We start from the raw sequence: 20,427 nt of genomic DNA, 5'->3' as shown, positions 1-20,427 counted from the left end.
AAAAAGTAACTGGACAAATCAACGTCTCAGACACAAGGACAAAACAGTCCCAGGGACTGTGGGGGAGGAGGACACCTTCTTTAGGTGTTTCCATGGCGAAGTCTCCCTTCTCTTCCTTACCCCAATTCCCACCACGGACAGGTTAGTGGTGCCACCTTGGACAGGTCCCTCGCCCCACTCTGAGCCTGTCCGCTTGGCAGGAAGATGCCCATAACTGAAGCCGCAGCCTCCAAGAAGTGGATGGGCTGCTTCAACAGGCAGTGTCTCCAGCTTTCACTTTGGAGCCTGCTTTTCTCCTTGGTGAAATCATCAGGCCGTGGGACAACCGCCTAAGATTATGAGGTATGAATGTGTTTTGTCAACTCTCCTGTCCTAAGCAAACACTGGTTGGGGTTCACAGCTAGCCTCAGTGGTCAACCCCACTAAATGGGTCTGTGGTTAACATGACCAGCCTTCTTGGGCAGAAGGATCCAGCAAGTCCATCTGAGCCAAGGCCTTGGAGTGGCGCTTTGCCCATCATGAGCACTGAACTCACACGCACTGTTGTTACTACTTCTCTAGGCTCTCTCTGGCCCCAGTGCCCCCTCCCCAGCCTACTTTCCTGATTCCCGATTACGAATGGCCTCCTCTCACCTCCTGCAAGCCTTTAGCACTCCTAGACTAGTGATCCATGGGGTGGCTGTTCTCCCACCTATGACATCTCCCAGTCCTCTGGACACAGCTCTGTCCACAGTGCTCCCGCACCGGGCCACCCAGACCACCAGCAGAGCCCTCAACCTGTTAACTTTTTCCCAACCTTCTTCAGATTGGTCTCAGGGCCAAATCCCCTTTCTTTTGCTTCCAAATTGGGAAACTGTGCAAGTCACTTAACTCTGGCATTTGGAGTACCTGAACTTGGGGCCAGGCAAGGAGTCATCCAGGCAGAGCCCAGGATTGGGGGCCAGGGGCCAGGGTCACAAAACAGGCTTTCAACCACAAGCTCTCCTCAGAGACTTGGCAGGGCGGGGGGGGGGGGGGGGGGGGGGGCGGGGAGGGATGTCAGACCTAACTTTGTCCCTGGCTTCACTCCATGCCTTGAAAACTAACCCCATTTTTGTGGGCTGCGGTTTACTTTTATAAAATGGGTATGAGGGGCGCCTGGGTGGCTCAGTTGTTGAAGCATCTGCCTTCGGCTCAGGTCATGATCTCTCAGTCCTGGGATTGAGCCCCGCATTGGGCTCCCTGCTCAGTGTGGAGTCTGCTTCTCCTTCCCTCTCCCCCTGCTCCTGCCCTCACTTTCTCACTGTCAAATAAAAAAATAAAATCTTTTAAAATAAAATAGGTATAACACCTTCCCTGGTGTGCTTTCTGTAGATTAAATCTAGATGTGAGTGTGTAAATGGCTGTACTCAACGCTGGACAGTGCTCAGGAAAAGGGAGCTTGGGGTTCTCTGTGTGGCTAGGCTGCTCCCCTCTCACCTCCTCTGGGTATAGCAGCAGCTACCAGCCAATCCTCAGTGACAAAGAGGGGAGCAGTTGTTGAGAAGATTCATTCCCAGACCATGACCTCTCCAGCCCCAGAAAGACTGAGCCACCTCCTTCCCTGGAGTCGGACTCCCAGCCTGGGCCCTTCAGCAGGTGGATCCTAAAGGCTGTTGAGCCAATGTGCTATCACTGGTACTGGACTGACTTCACAGCTCCAGGGACCCAACCAGTCATCCGACCACCCAGGACAGAGAGGAGACCCGCTGGGGGGTGGGAGGGAACAACAGAGGCCCAGGACCAAAGTGAGATTATCTGGGCCCAGTGCCCGGTACAGCCCATCGGGGGCTGGGAGGGGGTAGGTGGAGTTTGCCTTGACCCTCAGCTCCATGATGGCGGGGGGGGGGGGGGGGGGGGGGGGGGGGGGGGGGGGGGGGCTTAGTCTCTCTCCCCCATACCTGGGGCTCCCACATAGAAAGTATATCCAGGCCCCCAGAGGGACATGGAAGGGAAGAAGCATTTCCTCTTCTAAAACCACCACACCAGCAGCTGCTCCCAAGATCCCAGGCTGCCCTGGGCCCTTGGCAAACCAATCTTGTGAAGCTCCCATTTGACCCCACCCCTGAATTCCTAGGCCAGGGGGACCCCAAACCAACTTCGTACCTTTAGGGAAGTGACAAAAGGCTGCTCCATGGCTCTGAAAACAGCCCTCATAATAGTACCCACCTGTGCAAAGGTTGTTGGGAGGCTTACATGAGATGGGTTAGGTCCAAGATTTACTGGACACCCGACCTCTGGCAGGCGCTCGCCACATTCTCGCTGCACTGAAGACCGGTTGCCAAATGCCAGGAACCTCCCAGCAAAAAATAATAACAAGAGCAAACGCTTATATAATACCTCCTGTGTGCCAGGCACCGCGGGACACCGAACGTGTATCCACACTAACCCCTCCGTGTCCATCCTCAGCTCTCAGGAATGCTGTCCAGGGCCGGAATGGCCGTGGGGGTGCAGTGCAGAGGGGCAGGGGGGAATCAGGGGACAGGGAAGCAGAAGCCTTGCCAAGGGGGTCCCTTCTGTCCCAGGGAATCAGAGACAGCGGGGTCCCAGGTTCCAACCAGGCTCGGCCACTATGAGCAAGCAGGTGAGGCCTGGACCCTGCGTCCACACCTGGGCAAAGAAGGCAAGGGGTGAACCTCCCAACCCGAGGAAAGGGAAAATAGAAATGTAGGAACCCTTCTCCCCCCACACCTCCCTCCACCTGGCCCAGCTTCTCCCCTCAGGCAGGCCAGGGACACACAAACACAAGCTCGCCCACACACCCAGGCTCCTCTTAAAATAAATATATACACACACAGTCTTTTTTAAACAGCCCGCCCAACTACACTTACCAAAAAGAATCTGCTCCAACTTGGGCTCAGCAAGACCAAGACCCATACGCCCTCTTCCTACATAATGTGGCCTGCTAGCCGGATCCCCCAAACACCGGACCCTACAGAGGTCACAGACGTACAGGTCCCTCCCTCTAAACTCAAGCCTGGCACTCGGGACAAGCCGACCTCTTCCCAAGCAGGGTTCCGGGTCACTCCTCCCCAGCACTCAGGGGCGCTGAGTCACCCTGAGAGCCCCAGAAACCTGGCATCCCCCACCTCCAAGCACAGACCCTGGAGGGAGCAGCAGTGGAGGGAGGACCAAAAAAAAAAAAAAAAAAAGCACACACACACACACACAGCTGTTAACACCGCCACCCAACCACCAAAAAACCCCCAAAATAATAGAAACCCCCCAACACACAACAACCCCACCCCCCCACCCCCCCACACACCCCCATCCAGGAAAGCACATCTAAAATCATCTAAACCAAAAAATAAATTAAAAAAAAAAAAATCGAAAGCCAACTACTGCCCCCAAAAGGCTTTTAACCATTCTCCAAAAAAAAAAAAAAAAAAAAAAGTTTATTAAAAGTGTTCTTAATGCTTGAAACGGAAAAGATCCCCAAATATACAGACGCCTCTTTTCTCATAGAAATAGATTATTTTTTTTTTATAATACAAAAAAAAAAAAAAAGGACCAAAAAACAACAACATCAACGACATCAACAACAACAACAACAACAACGCATCAACAGCAACAAGCCCGTAGGAACATCTTTAAGCGATTACTCAGGGCCCGGCTGACAGTTACACGTGGGTTGCGTCAGTCCCGTGTACACTCGCGTTCAGCCATGTTCGAGCCGATTGCATCAACTTCGGAACCGGCCCGCCCGCCGGCGCCCGGAGAGGAGGCAGGGGAGGCAGCGAGCCTGTCACTCATCTGTGCACATAGACACGTCTTCTTTAAATAACACCACGGGCGGGCGCCCCGTCTGCATGTGCGGTTGGTTTGGACAAAAATATAGATATATATATATATATAATAAAATATTAAAATTACCGACGAGCTCCCCGCGCCGCCAAGCGCCCCGGTGCCAAAGTTTCGCCGGCGCCCCGGGGGCGGGGGCGGGGGCGGGGGCGGGGGCGCGGGTCCCCGCGGCGCGGCCGGCAGCGCGCGGGCAGGCGGGCGGGCGCGCGGGCGGGCGGGCGCGCGGGCGGAGCGAGCGGGCGGGCGGCCGGCCGGCCGGCGGGGGGCCGCGCGCGGGGGCCGCGCTAGCAGTGGCCGGAGGAGGCGAGCAGGGGCTCGGGCAGCTGCTTGAACAAGTTCCGCAGGGTGCTGAGCTCGCGCGACAGCTGCTCCACCTTCTTCTGCAGCCGCTCGTTCTCGGCCGTGAGCTCCAGGACCTTGTGCTGCGTCTCCAGGTTGCGCATCTTGGCCTTGTCGCGGCTCTTGCGCACCGCGATGTTGTTGCGCTCGCGCCGGATCTTGTACTCGTCGCTGTGCTTGTCCACCGTCTTCTTGGCCTTGCTCTTGACCTGCGAGGGCGCCGGCGCCGCCCCCGCGTAGCAGGCGGCCGGGGGCGCCTTGGCGTCGGCGGGGCTCGGCGTGCCGGGCGGGCTGGACGACGAGGACGTGGACAGGCTCCCGCTGCTGCCGCTCGGCACCGCCTGGTAGCCGAGGTAGGCGCGCAGCGCGTACGGGAAGCCAGCCGCCATGCCTGCGGCGCCGCCGCCCGGCGCCCCGGCCTCCTCCTTCCGCTTGCAGTCCGCGGGCTCGAAGCCCGGCTCCGCCTTGAGCTCGGCGGGCTGCGGCGGCGGCGGCGGGGGCGGCGGGTGCAGGGGCGCGAAGCAGCCGGGGTGCAGCGCGCCCTTGGCGGCCCCCAGGCGCCCCAGGCTCACGTAGCCGTACTCGGACGCCTTCTTGCAGTTCTTGCCTCCGTAGTCGTCGGAGAAGAGGTCGGAGAGGAAGTCGTGGTGCTGCCCGGAGGAGGCGGGCGCGGGGGCGGGCGCGGGCGGGGCCGCCTCGAAGGTGTCCGTGGCTGTGGCCGGCGCCGGGGCCTGCGGCGCGCCCAGCGGCTCCAGGTACGGGCTGAAGTCGATGGCGCGCTCGTGGTCGCCGATGCTGCCCAGCTCGCCGGCGGGGGGGCGCGGCCCGGGTCTGGCCGCGGGGGGCGCCGCGGGGGCCGCCTTGCCGCCGTACGCAGCAGCCAAGCAGTCCGCCTCGTAGTAGAAGTTGGCCACTTCCATGGATTTAAAGGCGGGCGGCGGCGGCAGGGGCAGACATGCTGGGTCCCAGGCCACCAGGCGTTGCATGAACGCGGGTGCCCGGGGAGGGGGCCTGGGGCTGCCCGCTCCGGCCGGCCCGCAGGTGGCGCGGCCTCCCGGCTCCGACCGTGGCCGCTGGGTCGCCGCCGCCGCCGCCGCTGCTGCCGCCGGGGGGCCGCTGCCGCCGGGGGGCCGCTGCCGGTGCGGGGGCTGACGGCTGGACCCTCGCGTGGGTCCTCTTCCCGGTCCCGTGCGCGGCTCTGACTCGCCAAAGTTTCTCCCGAGCCCGGTTATTTATAAGGCGACCCATGGCAACGGCTGCGTCACGCTGGCAGCCGCCCCGGCCCCTCCCGCCGCCGCCGGGACGCGGGGTGGCGGCCCGAGACCCCCGCGAGGGCGCCGGCGGGGCCCGGCGGCCCGACCCGAGAGCCGGGGCGCGCCCTCGGGGGGTCCGCGGGCCCGCGGGGGGGCGGCCTGACGCCCCCTGCCCACCCCCACCCGGCGGCGCGGGGATTGGGAGCGAGGAGGGGCGGCGCGACCCCGCCCCCGGACCGCCCCCTCCGGGCTGGAGGCCGCCCCGGGGGGGCCGCGGGGAGGGGGCAGCGCGACCGCCTTCCCCCTCCCGAAGCACGGCCGCCGCCCGCCCCCTGCTGGAGGCGGCGGAGGCTTCGGGACCCGCCGAGCCCGCCCGGACGCCCCACGGAGGAGGCCGGCGCTCCCCAGGCCGGATCCCGGAGACCCCGGCCCCGCCCCGGCCCCCCGAGAGGTGACCCACCTGCACCGTCCTTCCCCCGCGCGGCCGGCCCCTCCCCGCCCCAAAACTTGCTCCCAACCCCAGCCCTCGGAAGGAGGGGATTCCACGCTGGGGGAGGCCCCCCGCCCCTCCTAAAGGCACGTCTAACGCAAGGACCCCGGTGGGGGGCACTTCGGGGGAGAGCCCCACCGGGACCTCGGCCGCGGCGACTGCGCCGCCCCCAGCCCCGCCCACCGGCCCTGCCCGCCCCCTTAGACCACACCTGGGTCTTCTCTGGCCCCACCCGACCCTGACCTGGGCCCAGGGAGGTGGAAGGGGGTGGGTGGGGGGTGCTCGGCGGCCACGCTGCGTGACCTTGGGCGAGTCACTTCACTCCAAGCTCCATCCATGAAAGTGCTGTTACGGTTATTATTATTAGTTGTATCATTGTCTCCACCACGGACTCCCAAACATAAGGCTTAATTTAAGTTTGAGGTCCACTCTGGGAGGCACATCAGAAAGAAGCCACCTCCCTCCCACAGGGTACAAAGAAGCCCGGGGGGGGGGGGGCATAGGACACCCAAGGTCACAGGGCCTCATGTCCCCCACTAGTCTTAAAAGCTCTTATCAGAGCACCCTAAGACCTTTTTGCCAACCTGAGGTCAAAAAAAAAAAAATATTTCTGAGGCTGGGGGTGGGGGTATCAAGCCACACCCCACTGGGAGCCATGCGGGAGAGAGAAGGGACATCCCCCCCGTTGTTACCAAGTCCCTACTTTGTGTTGAGGGTAGGCCTGGACCCAGACTTTTTCCACCCTGGCAGGAGGATGCTTTTGCTACTCCTGGTACGCAGATGGGAAAAGGGGCCGTGGCCCGTCCTGGATTTGAACGCTGGGCCGAGTGGGCTCACGGCGCCCCTTGCCCTCTGCAGCCCCATCCCTAGGCCGTTGGGGCAGCTCCTAGGGCCCACCCCTCACCCCTCACCCCTCTGCCATTCCCGGCCCGGGCCGCTGAGGCAGGAGCTCCCAGCCTGCCTGGGGATAACCCCCGGCCCACTGACCCCAGCCCTGGCCCTGGCGGGCAGGCAGGCATTGCTCAACCTTCAGCGTTATCTGCTGAGCTGGGGTGACCTCCGCCCCAGAGAGCTGGAGAAATGACATCTCCAAGCGCCCTTGGGGGGTGGGGGGAGCAGGGAAGAACAGGATGAAACACTGACCCGGCCTGCTGGCTTCCCGGGCCTTCCCAGCAGCCTCTGGGCCAGGGAGGGATCTGAAGCCCCAGGGCCATTCAGCCAGGCCTTCCGAGCTACAAAGTGGGACGCTCACACCACCTCCAAGAGGCCCTCCTGGCCCCACCTGCTAGTGAATTTCCTTCCCAGCCTATCACCAACTACCATTCCCCGGCTTGTCTAGCCTCCCTCGGTCTCCCCCCACACACACCCCACCCCTGCAAAAAGACTGCCCGCTCCATGAGGGCTGGCCCTCGGATACTGGAACTCTCAGCTGGGCATGATCAAAATTTACCAGTGGTGAAAGCATTTGCTGTTCCCTCTGGACCAAGAACACTGTTCCCCTAGCTCTGCCCAAGATGGCTCTTCGGGGCTCAGCCCAGAGGTTACCTCCAGGAAGCCCTCCCTAACCTCCCCATCCAAAGTCCCAGACCCTCAGTCACTTCTCTCACATCCCCATATTCTCTTTACCATCAAAATTATCTCACCTATGCCTGTGGCCTCCTGTCCCCACCACCCCCTCCCCACGTCACCCCGCCCAGGACGGGGATTTGGGTTTCATTCATTGCTATACCCCAGTGCCTAGAGCAGTGCCTGACACAGGGAAGTTGCTCAGTGAACGGAGGAGGTGGAGAAAGTGAGGTCACCCATGTGCTGGGCTGTGTAGTAACCTCGGGCCAGACGGCTTCCCTCTGTGAGCCTCAGCGGTCCCCTCACCCCCCCACACACACACATCTATCGGGGTTCTGGGGGGAGTGCAGTGAGACCTGGGGGGTCTGAAGCTAATTAGGGGATTTGCTGTGTGTCCTCAGGCACATCTTCTACCCTCTCTGAACCACATCTCGAGCTCTCTGCGTGTAGTAACTCATTTAACCCTCTTGATAACTTGTAGGAAGCCCATCCTATCATCTCTACTTTACAAATAAGGAAACTGAGGCCAAGGTCCCATTTAAGGGGTGGGAAGGACTAAAGTCTTTCCAGGCTCACCTTCCCCTTTGGGTTTGTAATAAATCATAATGGGTGTGAAGATGTAAACCCCATTTTCTGAATGGAAGAACTGAGACCCAGAGGAGGGTGCCCCGCGGTCACACTGTGAGTCAAGGGGCAGCCTGGATCCTGGTGACCAGATTCACCCATCAGGGTCTTGCTCTGGCCTCCCGGAGGGACCTCACCCACCAGACACTGAGCCTTTTGCCTCCTGCCCTTCCCTGCTCAAGATTCTCCACTCTGGCCTGACGGTGAAATCAGTGGCAGTAGCCACCCCAGGTGCCACCCCAGGTGCCTGCCACCCCAGAGGCTGCATGCTCGGGTGACGTAAGCTCTTGTTTTTACAAGCCCCATTGCTCAACGGGCCTGCCTGCTGCCACACCATTAACGCTCAGCCTCCCCTCCAAGAAGGGGCTGATGGGCATGGAACCACTGGGGCCCAGAGGCCACTAGCACACCCCGCGGCCCTGCACCTGGGGGGCCCGGTAGCCAGGTTCCACCTGACACCACCCGATTACCGACGCCCTGGTGTCTGTTGGAGCCCGGGGTGGGGAAGGGTCTCAAACGGGCAGCCAGGAGTCAAGTCCAACCCACAGACATGTTCAGTGTGACCCCTTGGTGTTTTGCTTTGTTGTCTGGGTTTTTTTTTTTTTTTTCTAATGGATTTATTGCCAACATTTAAAAATCAGATTTCACATCAAAATTCCAATTTTCAGCTTCTCTTTTAAAACCAGAATCCGTGGGCTGGGCCTCTGTGGCTGCAAGTGTGGGCAGGAGCCAGGCGGGGGCTGTGGGGGAACAGGCTCTTTCCTACCCGGATACACACCCTCCTCTACCCCCAAACTGCTTTCAAAATCCCTTCCCCCAGCCTCTGCAGCTTTTCCTCGGCCCCATTTTCAGGAGGAGAAAAGCAAGGCAACTTGCCCAAAAGAGAGCCCTAATGTCACTCCTTTGACGCTTAAAGGTGTTTGCAGGGGGGAGAATTCAGCCAGCAGGTGGAAACATAAGGCTGAAAGAGGAACCATCGGAGATGGTCCGTGGCACTGTTCTCTAGTGGATCTGGAGGGGGGTGGCAGCAGAGGGTGGGCTTGGGTTCCTGTTCTGCACCCTCCTGGCTGTGAAACCCCGGTCGCTGGTCTATAGAATGGGATAATCATATCCCCTCCAGGACGCCTGGGTGGCTTAGTTGGTTAAGCATCTGCCTTGGCTCTGGTCGTGATCCGGGGTCCTAGGATGGAGTCCCACAGGGGACTCCCTGCTCAGCAGGGAGCCCCCTTTTCCCTCTGCCTGCCGCTCCCCCCCCCCCCCGCTTGTGCTCTCACTCTCTCTCTCTGTCAAATAAATACATAAAATTTTTAATAAATAAATAATAAAATCCTCTGTTTGGGGCATTCTGGGCCAGGGTGTCCCTCCCACTGGCCCACTGTGACGCATGGGAGTGCATCAGACCTCCCCTTCGCCCCCAGAGGACCCGATCCTGGTAAGTCATAGAAACCTCATGAAAGCAAAGTAGGCAGATGGGAAACAGGTCCAAAGAGGGTTAGGACCTAGATCACAGGGTATCACCGGTAAAAGAGCCAGATTGAAAAGCCAGATCCCTGGTTCTACATTTTCTCCACTACACCTCTTCTTTGAAGCTTCACTTTCCCCATCTACCCAATGGGGCTGAAATTAGATCCCTGCGGGCTGCCAAGCCGATATCCTGGGATCCAGAGTTTGGGGGAGTCCTGGGAGATGCGCAGAGCTGGCTGGTGAAACTTGTCTGTGTGTATGCTGCCACCGTGTGGCGGGCTCTGGGGATGCAGGAGTGGTTAAAGGGCATCCTCTGGCTTTGGGATGCAGAGGTCGGCTTCGTGGCCGGGGCGGGTAGGTAGTCCGAGCGCAGGAGCAGGCTACGGAAAGAAGAACAATGCCCAACGAACTAATGTCTACAGACAAAAGGTGCTCGTTTTCACTTAGTCACTCATCAAATATTTTTTGGCACCTACAGCGGCTCATGCCCTAGAAACATTCATGAACAAGACAGAGCAATTCGTTTTCATGGTGTTGACATTCCCCTTGGAGAAGACAAACAAGAAACAAGATAAATGAGCAGTGTACACATTGTGTTAGACCCTGGTAAGCAACCTGGAGAAAAATACAGCCGAGGAGGGGAATGAAGAGTGCTGGCAGGGTGGGGGGCATGCATTTTAACTTTAGGGTGGTCAGGGGAGGCCTCAGTGAGGTGACATCTGAGCAAAAACATGAATGCAGAGAGCTGTGAGGAAAGAGGGCCGGACAGGGGGCACAGCAAGTGCAAAGGCCCTAAGTAGCGCATGCCTGGCCCATGCAGTCCCCCCCCACCCCACGCTAAGCTCAGCAGGGGAGTCTGCTTGTCCCTCTCTCTGCCCTTCTCTGTGCTTGTGGTCTCTCTCTGACTTTCTCTCTCTCTGTCTCTCTCAAATAAATTTCATTTTTTTAAATTTTTATTTATTTATGATAGTCACAGAGAGAGAGAGAGAGAGAGGCAGAGACACAGGCAGAGGGAGAAGCAGGCTCCATGCACCGGGAGCCTGACATGGGACTCGATCCCGGGTCCCCAGGATCGCGCCCTGGGCCAAAGGCAGGCGCCAAACCGCTGCACCACCCAGGGATCCCCTCAAATAAATTTTAAAAAGGAAAATGAAAGAAAGAAATAGTGGGGGGCCATATCACACAGGGCTCTGTGGGGCACTGAATAAACTTTGGCTTTTACTCTAGGTTAGCAGGAGCCATGGAGAGTTCTGAGCAGAACAGGAACAGGATCTGACTTGGGTTCTAATGGAATCCCTCTGGCTGCAAGGGGCGGGGATGGACGCTACTAGCAGCAAAGGCAGAAGCAGGGAGCCCAGTGAGGAGGTACTTGTAGTCCAGTAGGCTCCACAAGGGTGGTGGCCACAGAGATGGTGAGAGAAGTGGTCAGATTCTGAATCTCTTTTGAAAGTAGAAGCTTCAGGATTGGGTGATAGATCAGTTATAAAACAGCCACACTCCATATGGACCTCTCCATAGCCATTTAAAGGGATGGGGTATATGATACCAGAAGCACCGGCCACCAAAAGAAAGAAGTAGATAAATCAGACGATGTCAAAATTAAAAACTGTGCAGCAAAGGGAAAAATAGAGCGGAAAGTCAGCTCTAAGGAATAGGAGAAAATATTTGTAAATCATGTATCTGATGGGTCAATATCCAGAATATATAAGGAACTCCTACAACTCAACAACAGAGAAACACTCAATTAAAAATGGGGGAAAATCAGAGCCCCTGGGTGGCTCAGATGGTTAAGTGTTGGCCTTCTGCTCGGGTCGTGATCCCAGGGTCCTGGGATGGGGCTCCTGCTCAGGGGGGAGGCTGCTTCTCCCTCTCCCTCTGTCCCTTCCCCTGCTCATGTTCTCTCTCTCTCTGTATCTCTCTGTCTCAAATGAATAAATAAAATATTTTTTAAAAAATATAAATAAATAAATAAATAATAAATAAATAAATAAAAATAAAAATGGGGAAAGGACTTGCAAAAGACATTTCTCCAAAGAATATATGTGAATGGCTAATAAGCACATGAAAGGATGCTCAAAGGCGCTGATCATTAGGGAGATACAAATCAAAACCACAAGAAACCACCCCACATCCACTAGGATGGCTACCCTCAAGAAAAATAAGAGCTAACAAGTGTTGGTGATGATAATGGAGAAATTGTGCATCATACCATTGATGGGAATGTAAATTGGTGCAGCCACTGTTGGAAACAGCATGGCAGTTCCTCAAAAAATTAAAAATAGAACTCCCATATGATCCAGTATTCCACTCCTAGGTATATACCCACAAGAATTGAAAGCAGGATTTTTTTGTGGGTTTTTTTTTTTTAAGATTTTAATTTATTTCACAAAGAGAAAGCAAGTGAATAAGAGCAGGGGTGGAGGAGTGGGGAGGGAGCAGAGGGAGAGGAAGAAGCAGGTTTCCTACTCAGCAGGGAGGCCAGATGCAGGGCTGGGTCTCAGGACCCCGGGATCACAACCCATGCAGAAAGCAGACGCTTAACCGACTGAGCCACCCAGGCACCCCAAAAGCAGGGTTTCGACAATATACATGCACACCCGTGTTCACAGCAGCATTATTCACAATAGTCAAAAGGTGGAAGCAACCCAAGCGTCCATCAAAGTAAATGGATAAACAAAATGTGGGATACACGTACAATTATTCAGCCTCTAAAAGAAAGGAAATTCTGATATACTACAACACGGATGAACCTCGAGGACATTATGCTAAGGGAAATACACCAGGCACAAAAGGACAAATACCGTATGATTCCTCTTTTTTTTTTCCTTATTTATTCATGAAAGACACACACACAGAGAGAGAGAGAGGCAGAGACACAGGCAGAGGGAGAAGCAGGCTCCATGCAGGGAGCCCGATGTGGGACTCGATCCCAGGACCCCGGGATCATGTCCTGGGCCGAAGGCAGACGCTCCACTACTGAGCCACCCAGGTGTCCCCCATATGATTCCTCTTATATGAGGTACCGAGAGCCGTCGCCTTGATAAAGACCAGAAGGTAGAGTGACGGATGCCAGGGGCCAGGGGAGAAGGTGGGGAGCTGTTTAACAGAGACAGAGCTTCCATTCAGGATGATGAAATGCTTCTGGAGACAGACGGTGGTGATGGTTGCACTACAGTATGAATATCCTTAACGGCACTGAACTGTACATTTAAAAATAATGAAGATGGTGAATTTCATGTTATCTGAATTTTATCACAATTTAAAAAAAATACAAAGGACATGACAAGTTTTCATATGTCAACATGGAAAGGTACCCAGGGGCCCTATGAGGTGAAAGAAGGATGTAGTGGAGCAGGATCCTGGTGGAGTTGTGTTTGTCTTGAAAACATTTGCCATTAGCTAAAAAAGAATTTTTAATTACACGCAGTGTTGGTGGTGTGGGAAAACAAACAGTCTTACAAACTTCTAGTGGCTGTCTAGAGTGGTAGAGCCTCTCGTGGTAAGTTGGCCCAGAAACATCATTGAGCCCAGAAAGGCTGGACGTTTATCCTACAAGGGTGTCATAGCTGCATGAAGAAACATGGACGTGACGATGGCAGGAGCTTGGGGACAGCACGAGGGAACACTATGCAGCTGCTGAGGACAAGGGAGAGGATCTAGACCAGGATGGGGTCTAGAGGATGAGGGGGGTCCTGCGTGAGCAAGAGGGTCTAGACCAGCACTGTGCCACAGAACTTTCTGGGTTGACGGCCATGTGCTACATCCGTGCTGTGCCACATGGCAGCTATGAGCCACCTGTGGCCAGTGAGCACTTGAGGCTAGTGTGATTGAGGAAATGAATTTTTAATTTTATTCCATTTTAATTGACTTTAAGTAGCCTCCTGTGATTAGTGGCTCTTGTATTGAACAGCACACATCTAGAACCAAGATCTGTCATTTAAAGGGGAAAAAAAAAAAAAACTAAGGGATGCCTGGGTGGCTCAGTTGGTTAAGCATCTTGCATTTGGCTCAGGTCATGATCCTGGAGTCCTGGGATCTAGTCCCACGTCTGGCTCCCTGCTCAGTGGGAAACCTGCTTCTCCCTCTCCCTACCCCCTCATGCTTTTCCTCGCTATCTCTCTCCCTTGCTCTCTCAAATAAATAAATTCTTGGGATGCCTGGGTGGCTCAGTGGTTGAGCTCTGCCTTCAGCTCAGGCATGATCCAGGGTCCTGGGATCAAGTCCTGCATTGGGCTCCCCGCACAGGGAGCCTGCTTCTCCCTCCGCTTGTGTCTCTCCCTCTCTCTGTGTGTCTCTATGAAGAAATAAATAAAATCTTTAAAAATAAACAAAAATAAATGCTTTTTAAAAGAGAGAGAGAGAGAGAGAGAGAAACCAAGTGCAAGCCAGGATGTGTGGTATGCAAACCCCCACATAATTGGGAGGAGTTGCAGGAATTCACTCATGTGTTTGTTTGAGGAGGTTTCTCCCAACAGAAGGGTCATGAGAAACTGACAATGGGGGCAGCCTAGGGCCCGGGGTGCTCTGAATACTGTCGTATAATTACACACCCCAAAACTTAGTGGCTTAAAGCAACCACCATTTGGTTTGCTCACAATCCTGTGAGTCAGAAATCTGGGTGACTTGTCTCTGCTCCAGTGCTGGCTGCTAGTTGGAGGGTCCAGGGCGTTGACTCTCATGTGTCACACCTCAGCCAGAATGGCCCAGCTGGCTGCTGGCTGGCTGGAGCCTAAGTCATCCAGTGCAGTCCTCGGTCCCTCGGTTCATCATTCCATAGTGTCTTCCTCCCCATGCGGTCTTCCCAGCACTGTCACCACACCACTTACACAGCAGCTGGCTGCTCCAGAGCACAAAAATGAAAAATGCTAGGCCTCCTTTTGGAGGTTAAATCCAAACCTGGCACCACCATTCCTGTCCCATCCTATTGGTGGGACTACACAGAGGCCGGCTTGCACCAGGAGGCAGGTTCACTGGGAGCCGCTTGCATTAAATCTTCCAGAGGAAGAGGGCTGGGGGCTGAGGTGGGAGGAAGACCTACATTTCCTTTTTCTAACTTTAAAACATTCACAATGGCTATGTGTTACCTTATCATTTGTTTGAGTTTTAGAAAGTCATACATTGCATGGACCTGCCTCCACACCTTTACCCGTGCTGTTCCCTTGGCCTCAACGCCCTTCCCTTCCACCTGCAGCTGAGACATGCCCAGAGAAACTTTCCCTGTGTGCTCAAGTCAAACGACTCCCTGTTTCCTCTACAACTCCCCACCCTTTGTGCCTCTAGGATCTTATTCTTCCCCTACTGGAGTTAGTTTGGGGTAATCCACCTCTCCCGGCAGCCACTGAAGGACAGCTCAATTGAAGTCAGGTCTGTACACATGCACACACACACACACACACACACACACACACAGTGAAGTCATGTAGGTGCTGAGTAGGTGCTCAGTGATTTGGGGGCTCCACCCAGCAAAATACACACTTGCCTGACCCACGATCTCCCCAGCGCCCTGGGCCTCTGCGGGCACCTGAGGCCGCACTGTCTGGAATCACCACCAGGTGGCAGTAGAGGCCAGCTTCTAACCTCCCAGTGCCTCGGCTGGTAAAGCACACGCGGGTTGCAAAGCCTGAGAGGTCAGCGAGGCCAGGGCAGGGGGCCCGAAGCCCAGCCTTGAAGATAGCCCATCCTTGGGGATCCCTGGGTGGCTCAGCGGTTTAGCGCCTGCCTTTGGCCCAGGGCACGATCCTGGAGTCCCAGGATCGAGTCCCGCGTCGGGCTCTCGGCATGGAGCCTGCTTCTCCCTCCTCCTGTGTCTCTGCCTCTCTCTCTCTCTCTGTCTATCATAAATAATAAATAAATAAATATTAAAAAAAAGATAGCCCATCCTTATTGCCCACTCCCCTCCTCAACTTCAAATTGTGCCTCCCCCCCCCCCAAGCAAACTGACTTTCAGTAGAGGCGTGCCAACCACCGGTAGATGCAACAAGCTGGAGGAGTCTATAAAATGTTGGCACCGAGTGAAAGAGACCAGATGCAAAAGAATACACCCTACACGGTTCCTTTTATATGAAGCTCTAGAATAAGCAAAAATGCATCTACGGTAGAAAGCATCAGAGCAGTGGCTGCCTGGAACCGGGGGTCGGGGGGCTGGGGGGGTGGGCAGGCTGGAATGGGGAAGGATGAGGGTACTTTCTGGACTGATGGGAAATGTTCTGTATTAGTTTCCTCGGGTTGTCATAACAAAATACCACCACGGATTAGGCAGGTTAAAACAACATACATTTATTCTCCAACAGTTCTGGAGGTGGGAAATCAGAAATCGGCTATGCTCCTTCCGAAGGCTCTGGGAAGAATCCTTCTTTGCCTCTTCCAACTTATTACGGTGGCTACCAGCAATCTTCGGCATTCCTGGACTTGTATCTGCACCCCTCTAATCTCTGCCTCTGACTCTGCGCAGCCTGCTTCCTCCTCTGTGTGTCTGTGTCCTAATCTCCTCCTTTCTCTCATAAAGACGCCAGTCATTAGATTTAGGACCCACCCTAATCCTGGATGATCTCATCTTAACTTGGTTACATCTGCAGGACCCTATTTCCAAATAAGGTCACAGTCACAATTACCAAGAGTTGGGACTCTGAACACATCTCTATGAGGGACTCGATCCAACTCCACCTCATGTGCTCTACCTTGGAAAGAGTTTGGACAACACAGGGAGATGCACTTACCAAAAATAATCAAAAGTACACCTAAGATTCGTGCATTTCACTGAATATAAGTTTTTTTTGAATATAAGTTTTATAGACAGAAATAAATACTGAACTCTAGCTAATGATATGCATGCCAAAGTGTTTAGGGGTGAGGTGTGCCTGCAACTCACCGCATTTAGTTGTCCTGACTCTTTTAATTGGGAACAATTCCTCAGTCTTTCTCATTCATGACGTTGACACATTTGAAGAGGACAAACCCATCATTTTGTAGAATGTCCCTCCTGTGTCTCTGTCTGCAGTTCCTTATAGTTAGACTCAGGCTCTGGACCTTTGTCAGGAAACACCCAAGTGGTGGTGTGTCTGTCCTCCTCCATGCCTGCCATCAGGAGACACCCAAGAGCCATTTGTCCCCTTAGTGGCGACGCCAATATTGATCACTTGGTCAAGATGATGTCAGCCAAGTCTCACTGCTGTCAAGTTGCTGTATTTTCTCCTTATAATGAGAAGTATCTTATAGGGAGATATTTTTAAGCCATCTAAATATCCTGTTAACCCTCCAATGTCCACTAATTTTTCACAGTTTCACTGATTTTCACTACTTTTAACATCACTTATGACATTTGCCTCAGTCTATTGCCATGTAATAAATGATCCCAAAACACAGCAGCTTAAGGCAATAATCATTCATTTTCTCACTGTTTTTGTGAGCCGGAAATACAGGAGGAATTTGACTGGAAAGTCCTGGCTTGGGGTCTCTCAGGAGGCTGCAGTTAAGGTGTTAGCTGGGGCTGTCATCACCTGAAAGCTCAACGAGGCTAGAGCATCAGTGGCCAGTAGGAAGGTAAGTGAGCCGTACATGAGAACCACATGCTTAACTTTTAGTTTCCCAGTACACACAGTTTTTTTTTTTTAAGATTTTATTTATTCATTCATGAGAGACACAGAAAGAGAGAGAGGCAGAGACACAGGCAGAGGGAGAAGCAGGCTCCATGCAGGGAGCCCGACGTGGGACTCGATCCCGGGTCTCCAGGATCGCGCCCTGGGCCAAAGGCAGGCGCAAAACTGCTGAGCCACCCAGGAATCCCCCACACCGTTTAAAAAGTAGAAAATCATAGAGGTGAAATTCATTTTGTAATATACTGCATTTAATTCACTTTAACTCAAATCGCATTTCAACATGCTCTCAATGTAAAAAATTATTGACATATTTGTAGGGGTTTTCTTGTTTGTTTTAGATTTTACTTATTTACTCATGAGAGACACACAGAGAGAGGCAGAGACACAGGCAGAGGGAGAAGCAGGCCCCACACAGGGAGCCCGATGCGGGATTCGATCCCGGGATCACGACTGGAGCCGAAGGCAGATGCTCAACCACTGAGCCACCCAGGCGTCCCTGTTGACGTATTTGGCATCTCCTTTTCCAGGCTGTCTTTGAAATTCAGTGTATATTTCTCACAGCACATCTCAGTTTGGACTGGCCAGAGGAAGTGCTTAACAGGAGGCATCGGTGGCTAGTGACTCGTGTGGGACAGCTCAGCGCGGAGGCACCTGCTTCCAAGATGACTCACTGACAGGGCCGTGATGGGAAGCCTGGGTCCCCCACCACGTGGGCCTGTTCGTCGGGCTGCCTGAGCGTCCCCACCACATGGAAGCACCTAGAGACGGTGATTGCAGAGAACGGCGAGGAGGAAGCACCTGCTTTTACTGACCCCAGGCTCTCACGCAGCATCACCTCTGCCGTATTGTACCATCAGAATCCAAGCACGGAGTCCTGCCGCCACGCAAGGGGAAGTGAGTTAGAGTCCCCCTGGAGAAGAAGAACGTCAAAGAGTCGGTGGACATGTCTTACAATCACCATACTCCCATTTATTTTTTTATTCATTTATATCAGGAGGGACCCGTGGATTTTTTTTTAAGATTGTATTTATTTATTCATGAGCCAGAGGGAGAGGGGAGAGGAAGAGAGGCAGAGACCCAGGCAGAGGGAGAAGCAGGCTCCATGCAGGGAGCCCCACCTGGGACTCGATCCTGGGTCTTCTGAATCAGGCCCTGGGCTGAAGGTGGCGCTAAACCGCTGAGCCACCCGGGCTGTCCATGGGACCCGTGGATTTTATTTTATTCCAGGGGTTATAAATCCATCACTACCATTACTTATTTCGATGCTCAAAGTGACCCAGATTCAGCCAGTCTAAGTCACTTTTCACTTTTCACCATGTCCCCATCATTCTCTGGGCATTCCTTTATTTCTGGGACAAGATGTTCCATGCTCAATTTTTACTTTTCTTACCCTAGCCCCAGTTCTTTTTACTGGAGAATGGTATTTTGAAACCAAAATCTGGGTGCTGTCCAACTTTTTTGATTTTCACCAATCTCACAGGCATAAAGTGACATTTCCTGGTTGTTTTCATTCACATATCCTATTACTCATGAGCTTGAGCCTGCTTCATTCGCTGAGCATTTTCCTCTTCTGCAAATTGCTGTTCACATCCTTTGTCCCTTTTCCTTTGGGGGGCGGCTGTCTTTCTGCTGTTGTTTATCTGCACGTTTCCTGTATGTTCTAAGCTCTGCAATTTCAGACCCTGCCATGTCTTCACACTCTGACACCTGCCTATTTCCTCTGTCCGTGATATCCTTTGGCCAGAATTCCTTAATTTTGATGTCATCAGGATAATGCAAAACAAACAAAAAAAAAATTTTTTTTTGCCTTTTATATATTTGTGGGGTTTTCTGTTGTGGTAAAATACTGATAACATAAAATTTACCATTTCAGGGGTTGTTAATGGTACAATTCATTGGCATTAACTAATATCACATTGTTGTGCAACCATCACCACCATCCATCTCCAGAACTTTCTTATCTCCCTAAATGGAAACTCTGTCCTCCTCCTCCCCCAGCCTCTGGAAACCTCCATTCCACTTTCTTCTCTATGGATGTGACTGCTCTGGGGACCTTGAATAAGTGGAACCATACAATACTTGTCCTTTTGTGTCTGTCTTATTTCCCCTGGATAATGTCTTCAGGGTTCATACATGTTGTAGCCTGTGTCAGAATCTCACTTCTTTTTAAGGCTAAATAATATCCCATCATTCGGCGATACCACATTTTGTGCATCCATCCACCCGTCAATGGATATCTGTATTGTCTTCACCTGCTGGCTGTTGTGAATGATGCTGCTGTGAACAGATGTACGAGAATCTGAGTTCATTTTCAATTCTTTTAGGTATAAACCTAGAAGTGGAATTGGGGATCATATGGTAATTCTATGTTTTAACTTTTTGAGGAACTGCCAAACTGCCCTCTATACCAGCTGCCCTGTGTTTTGCGCTCCCACCAGCACTGAGCAGGGGTTCCCAGTGTCTCTACATCCTCACCGATACGTGTTCTTTTCCAATCTGGTGGGGGGGGGGTGTTTTTGTTTTGGGTTTTTTTGTGTGTGTGTGTGAGAGCCATCCTAATGGGTGTGAAGTGATATCCCGTCAAGGTTTCAATTTGTGTCTCCCTAATGATATTATGATATTGAGCATCATTTCGTGTGTACACTGGCCATCTGAATGGTTTTTGTTGTTATTGTTTTGTTTGGGAGAGCGGTCGATTCAAGTGTTTTGGCCATTCTGAATCAGGTTCTTTATGCTTGTGCTTTTGAAATTTGCTTCATTTAAAGAAGTCCTTTCTCACCTCTAGGCATAAAATGACTTTCTAACTATTCTTCTACTAATGGCAGAGTACTTTTTTGGGGTAAAATATATATGATATTTATCATTTTAACCGTAAGTGTACAATGCCATGGCAGTAATTACATTCGCAACATTCTGTACCCATCATCACTCAATACCCCCAAAATTTCCCGTTGTCCCCAACATAAACTCTGTCCCCATTAAACAATAACTCCCCATCTTCTCTCTCTCCAGCTTCTGGATGAATGAATCTGCCCATTATTGTTCTTCTGTATCAACCTTATTTCCTTTAGAATAGCATTTTCAAGATCTCTCCACATTGTGGCATGTGTCAAAATCTCATTCCTTGGGCAGCTCCATGGCTCAGCGGTTTAGCGCCGCCTTCAGTCCAGGGCATGATCCTGGAGTCCTGGGATCGAGTCCCAGGTCGGGCTCCCTGCATGGGGCCTGCTCCTCCCTCTGCGTGTGTGTGTGTGTGTGTGTGTGTGTGTGTGTCTTT

The 20,427-nt window shown here is 53.4% G+C and overlaps 1 protein-coding gene and 1 long non-coding RNA gene across 2 annotated transcripts; one reads left to right on the top strand and one right to left on the bottom strand.

Moving 5' to 3' along the window:
• Positions 1-4,045: 4,045 nt before the first annotated feature.
• CEBPB (CCAAT enhancer binding protein beta) lies at positions 4,046-5,459 on the bottom strand. The gene has a single exon (XM_072801405.1). The coding sequence runs from the start codon at positions 5,142-5,144 to the stop codon at positions 4,104-4,106; it is 1,041 nt and encodes a 346-aa protein (XP_072657506.1). The 5' UTR covers positions 5,145-5,459; the 3' UTR covers positions 4,046-4,103.
• A 648-nt stretch (positions 5,460-6,107) lies between these two features.
• On the top strand, positions 6,108-20,427 carry LOC140618620 (uncharacterized). The gene is made up of 3 exons (XR_012018684.1): positions 6,108-10,161; positions 15,846-17,094; positions 17,712-20,427. It is a non-coding gene; the product is annotated as an uncharacterized lncRNA (long non-coding RNA).

The sequence above is a fragment of the Canis lupus genome, chromosome 26 (assembly GCF_048164855.1).
Source record: "Canis lupus baileyi chromosome 26, mCanLup2.hap1, whole genome shotgun sequence".
Classification (NCBI taxonomy): Eukaryota; Metazoa; Chordata; class Mammalia; order Carnivora; family Canidae; genus Canis; species Canis lupus.
The sequence above is the reverse complement of the archived record's forward strand: the minus strand, read 5'-3'. Positions and strand labels throughout refer to the sequence as shown.

Coding starts and splice junctions, on each gene's coding strand:
- CEBPB (XM_072801405.1), bottom strand. CDS start 5,144: ATGCAACGCCTGGTGGCCTGGGACCCAGCATGTCTGCCCCTGCCGCCG.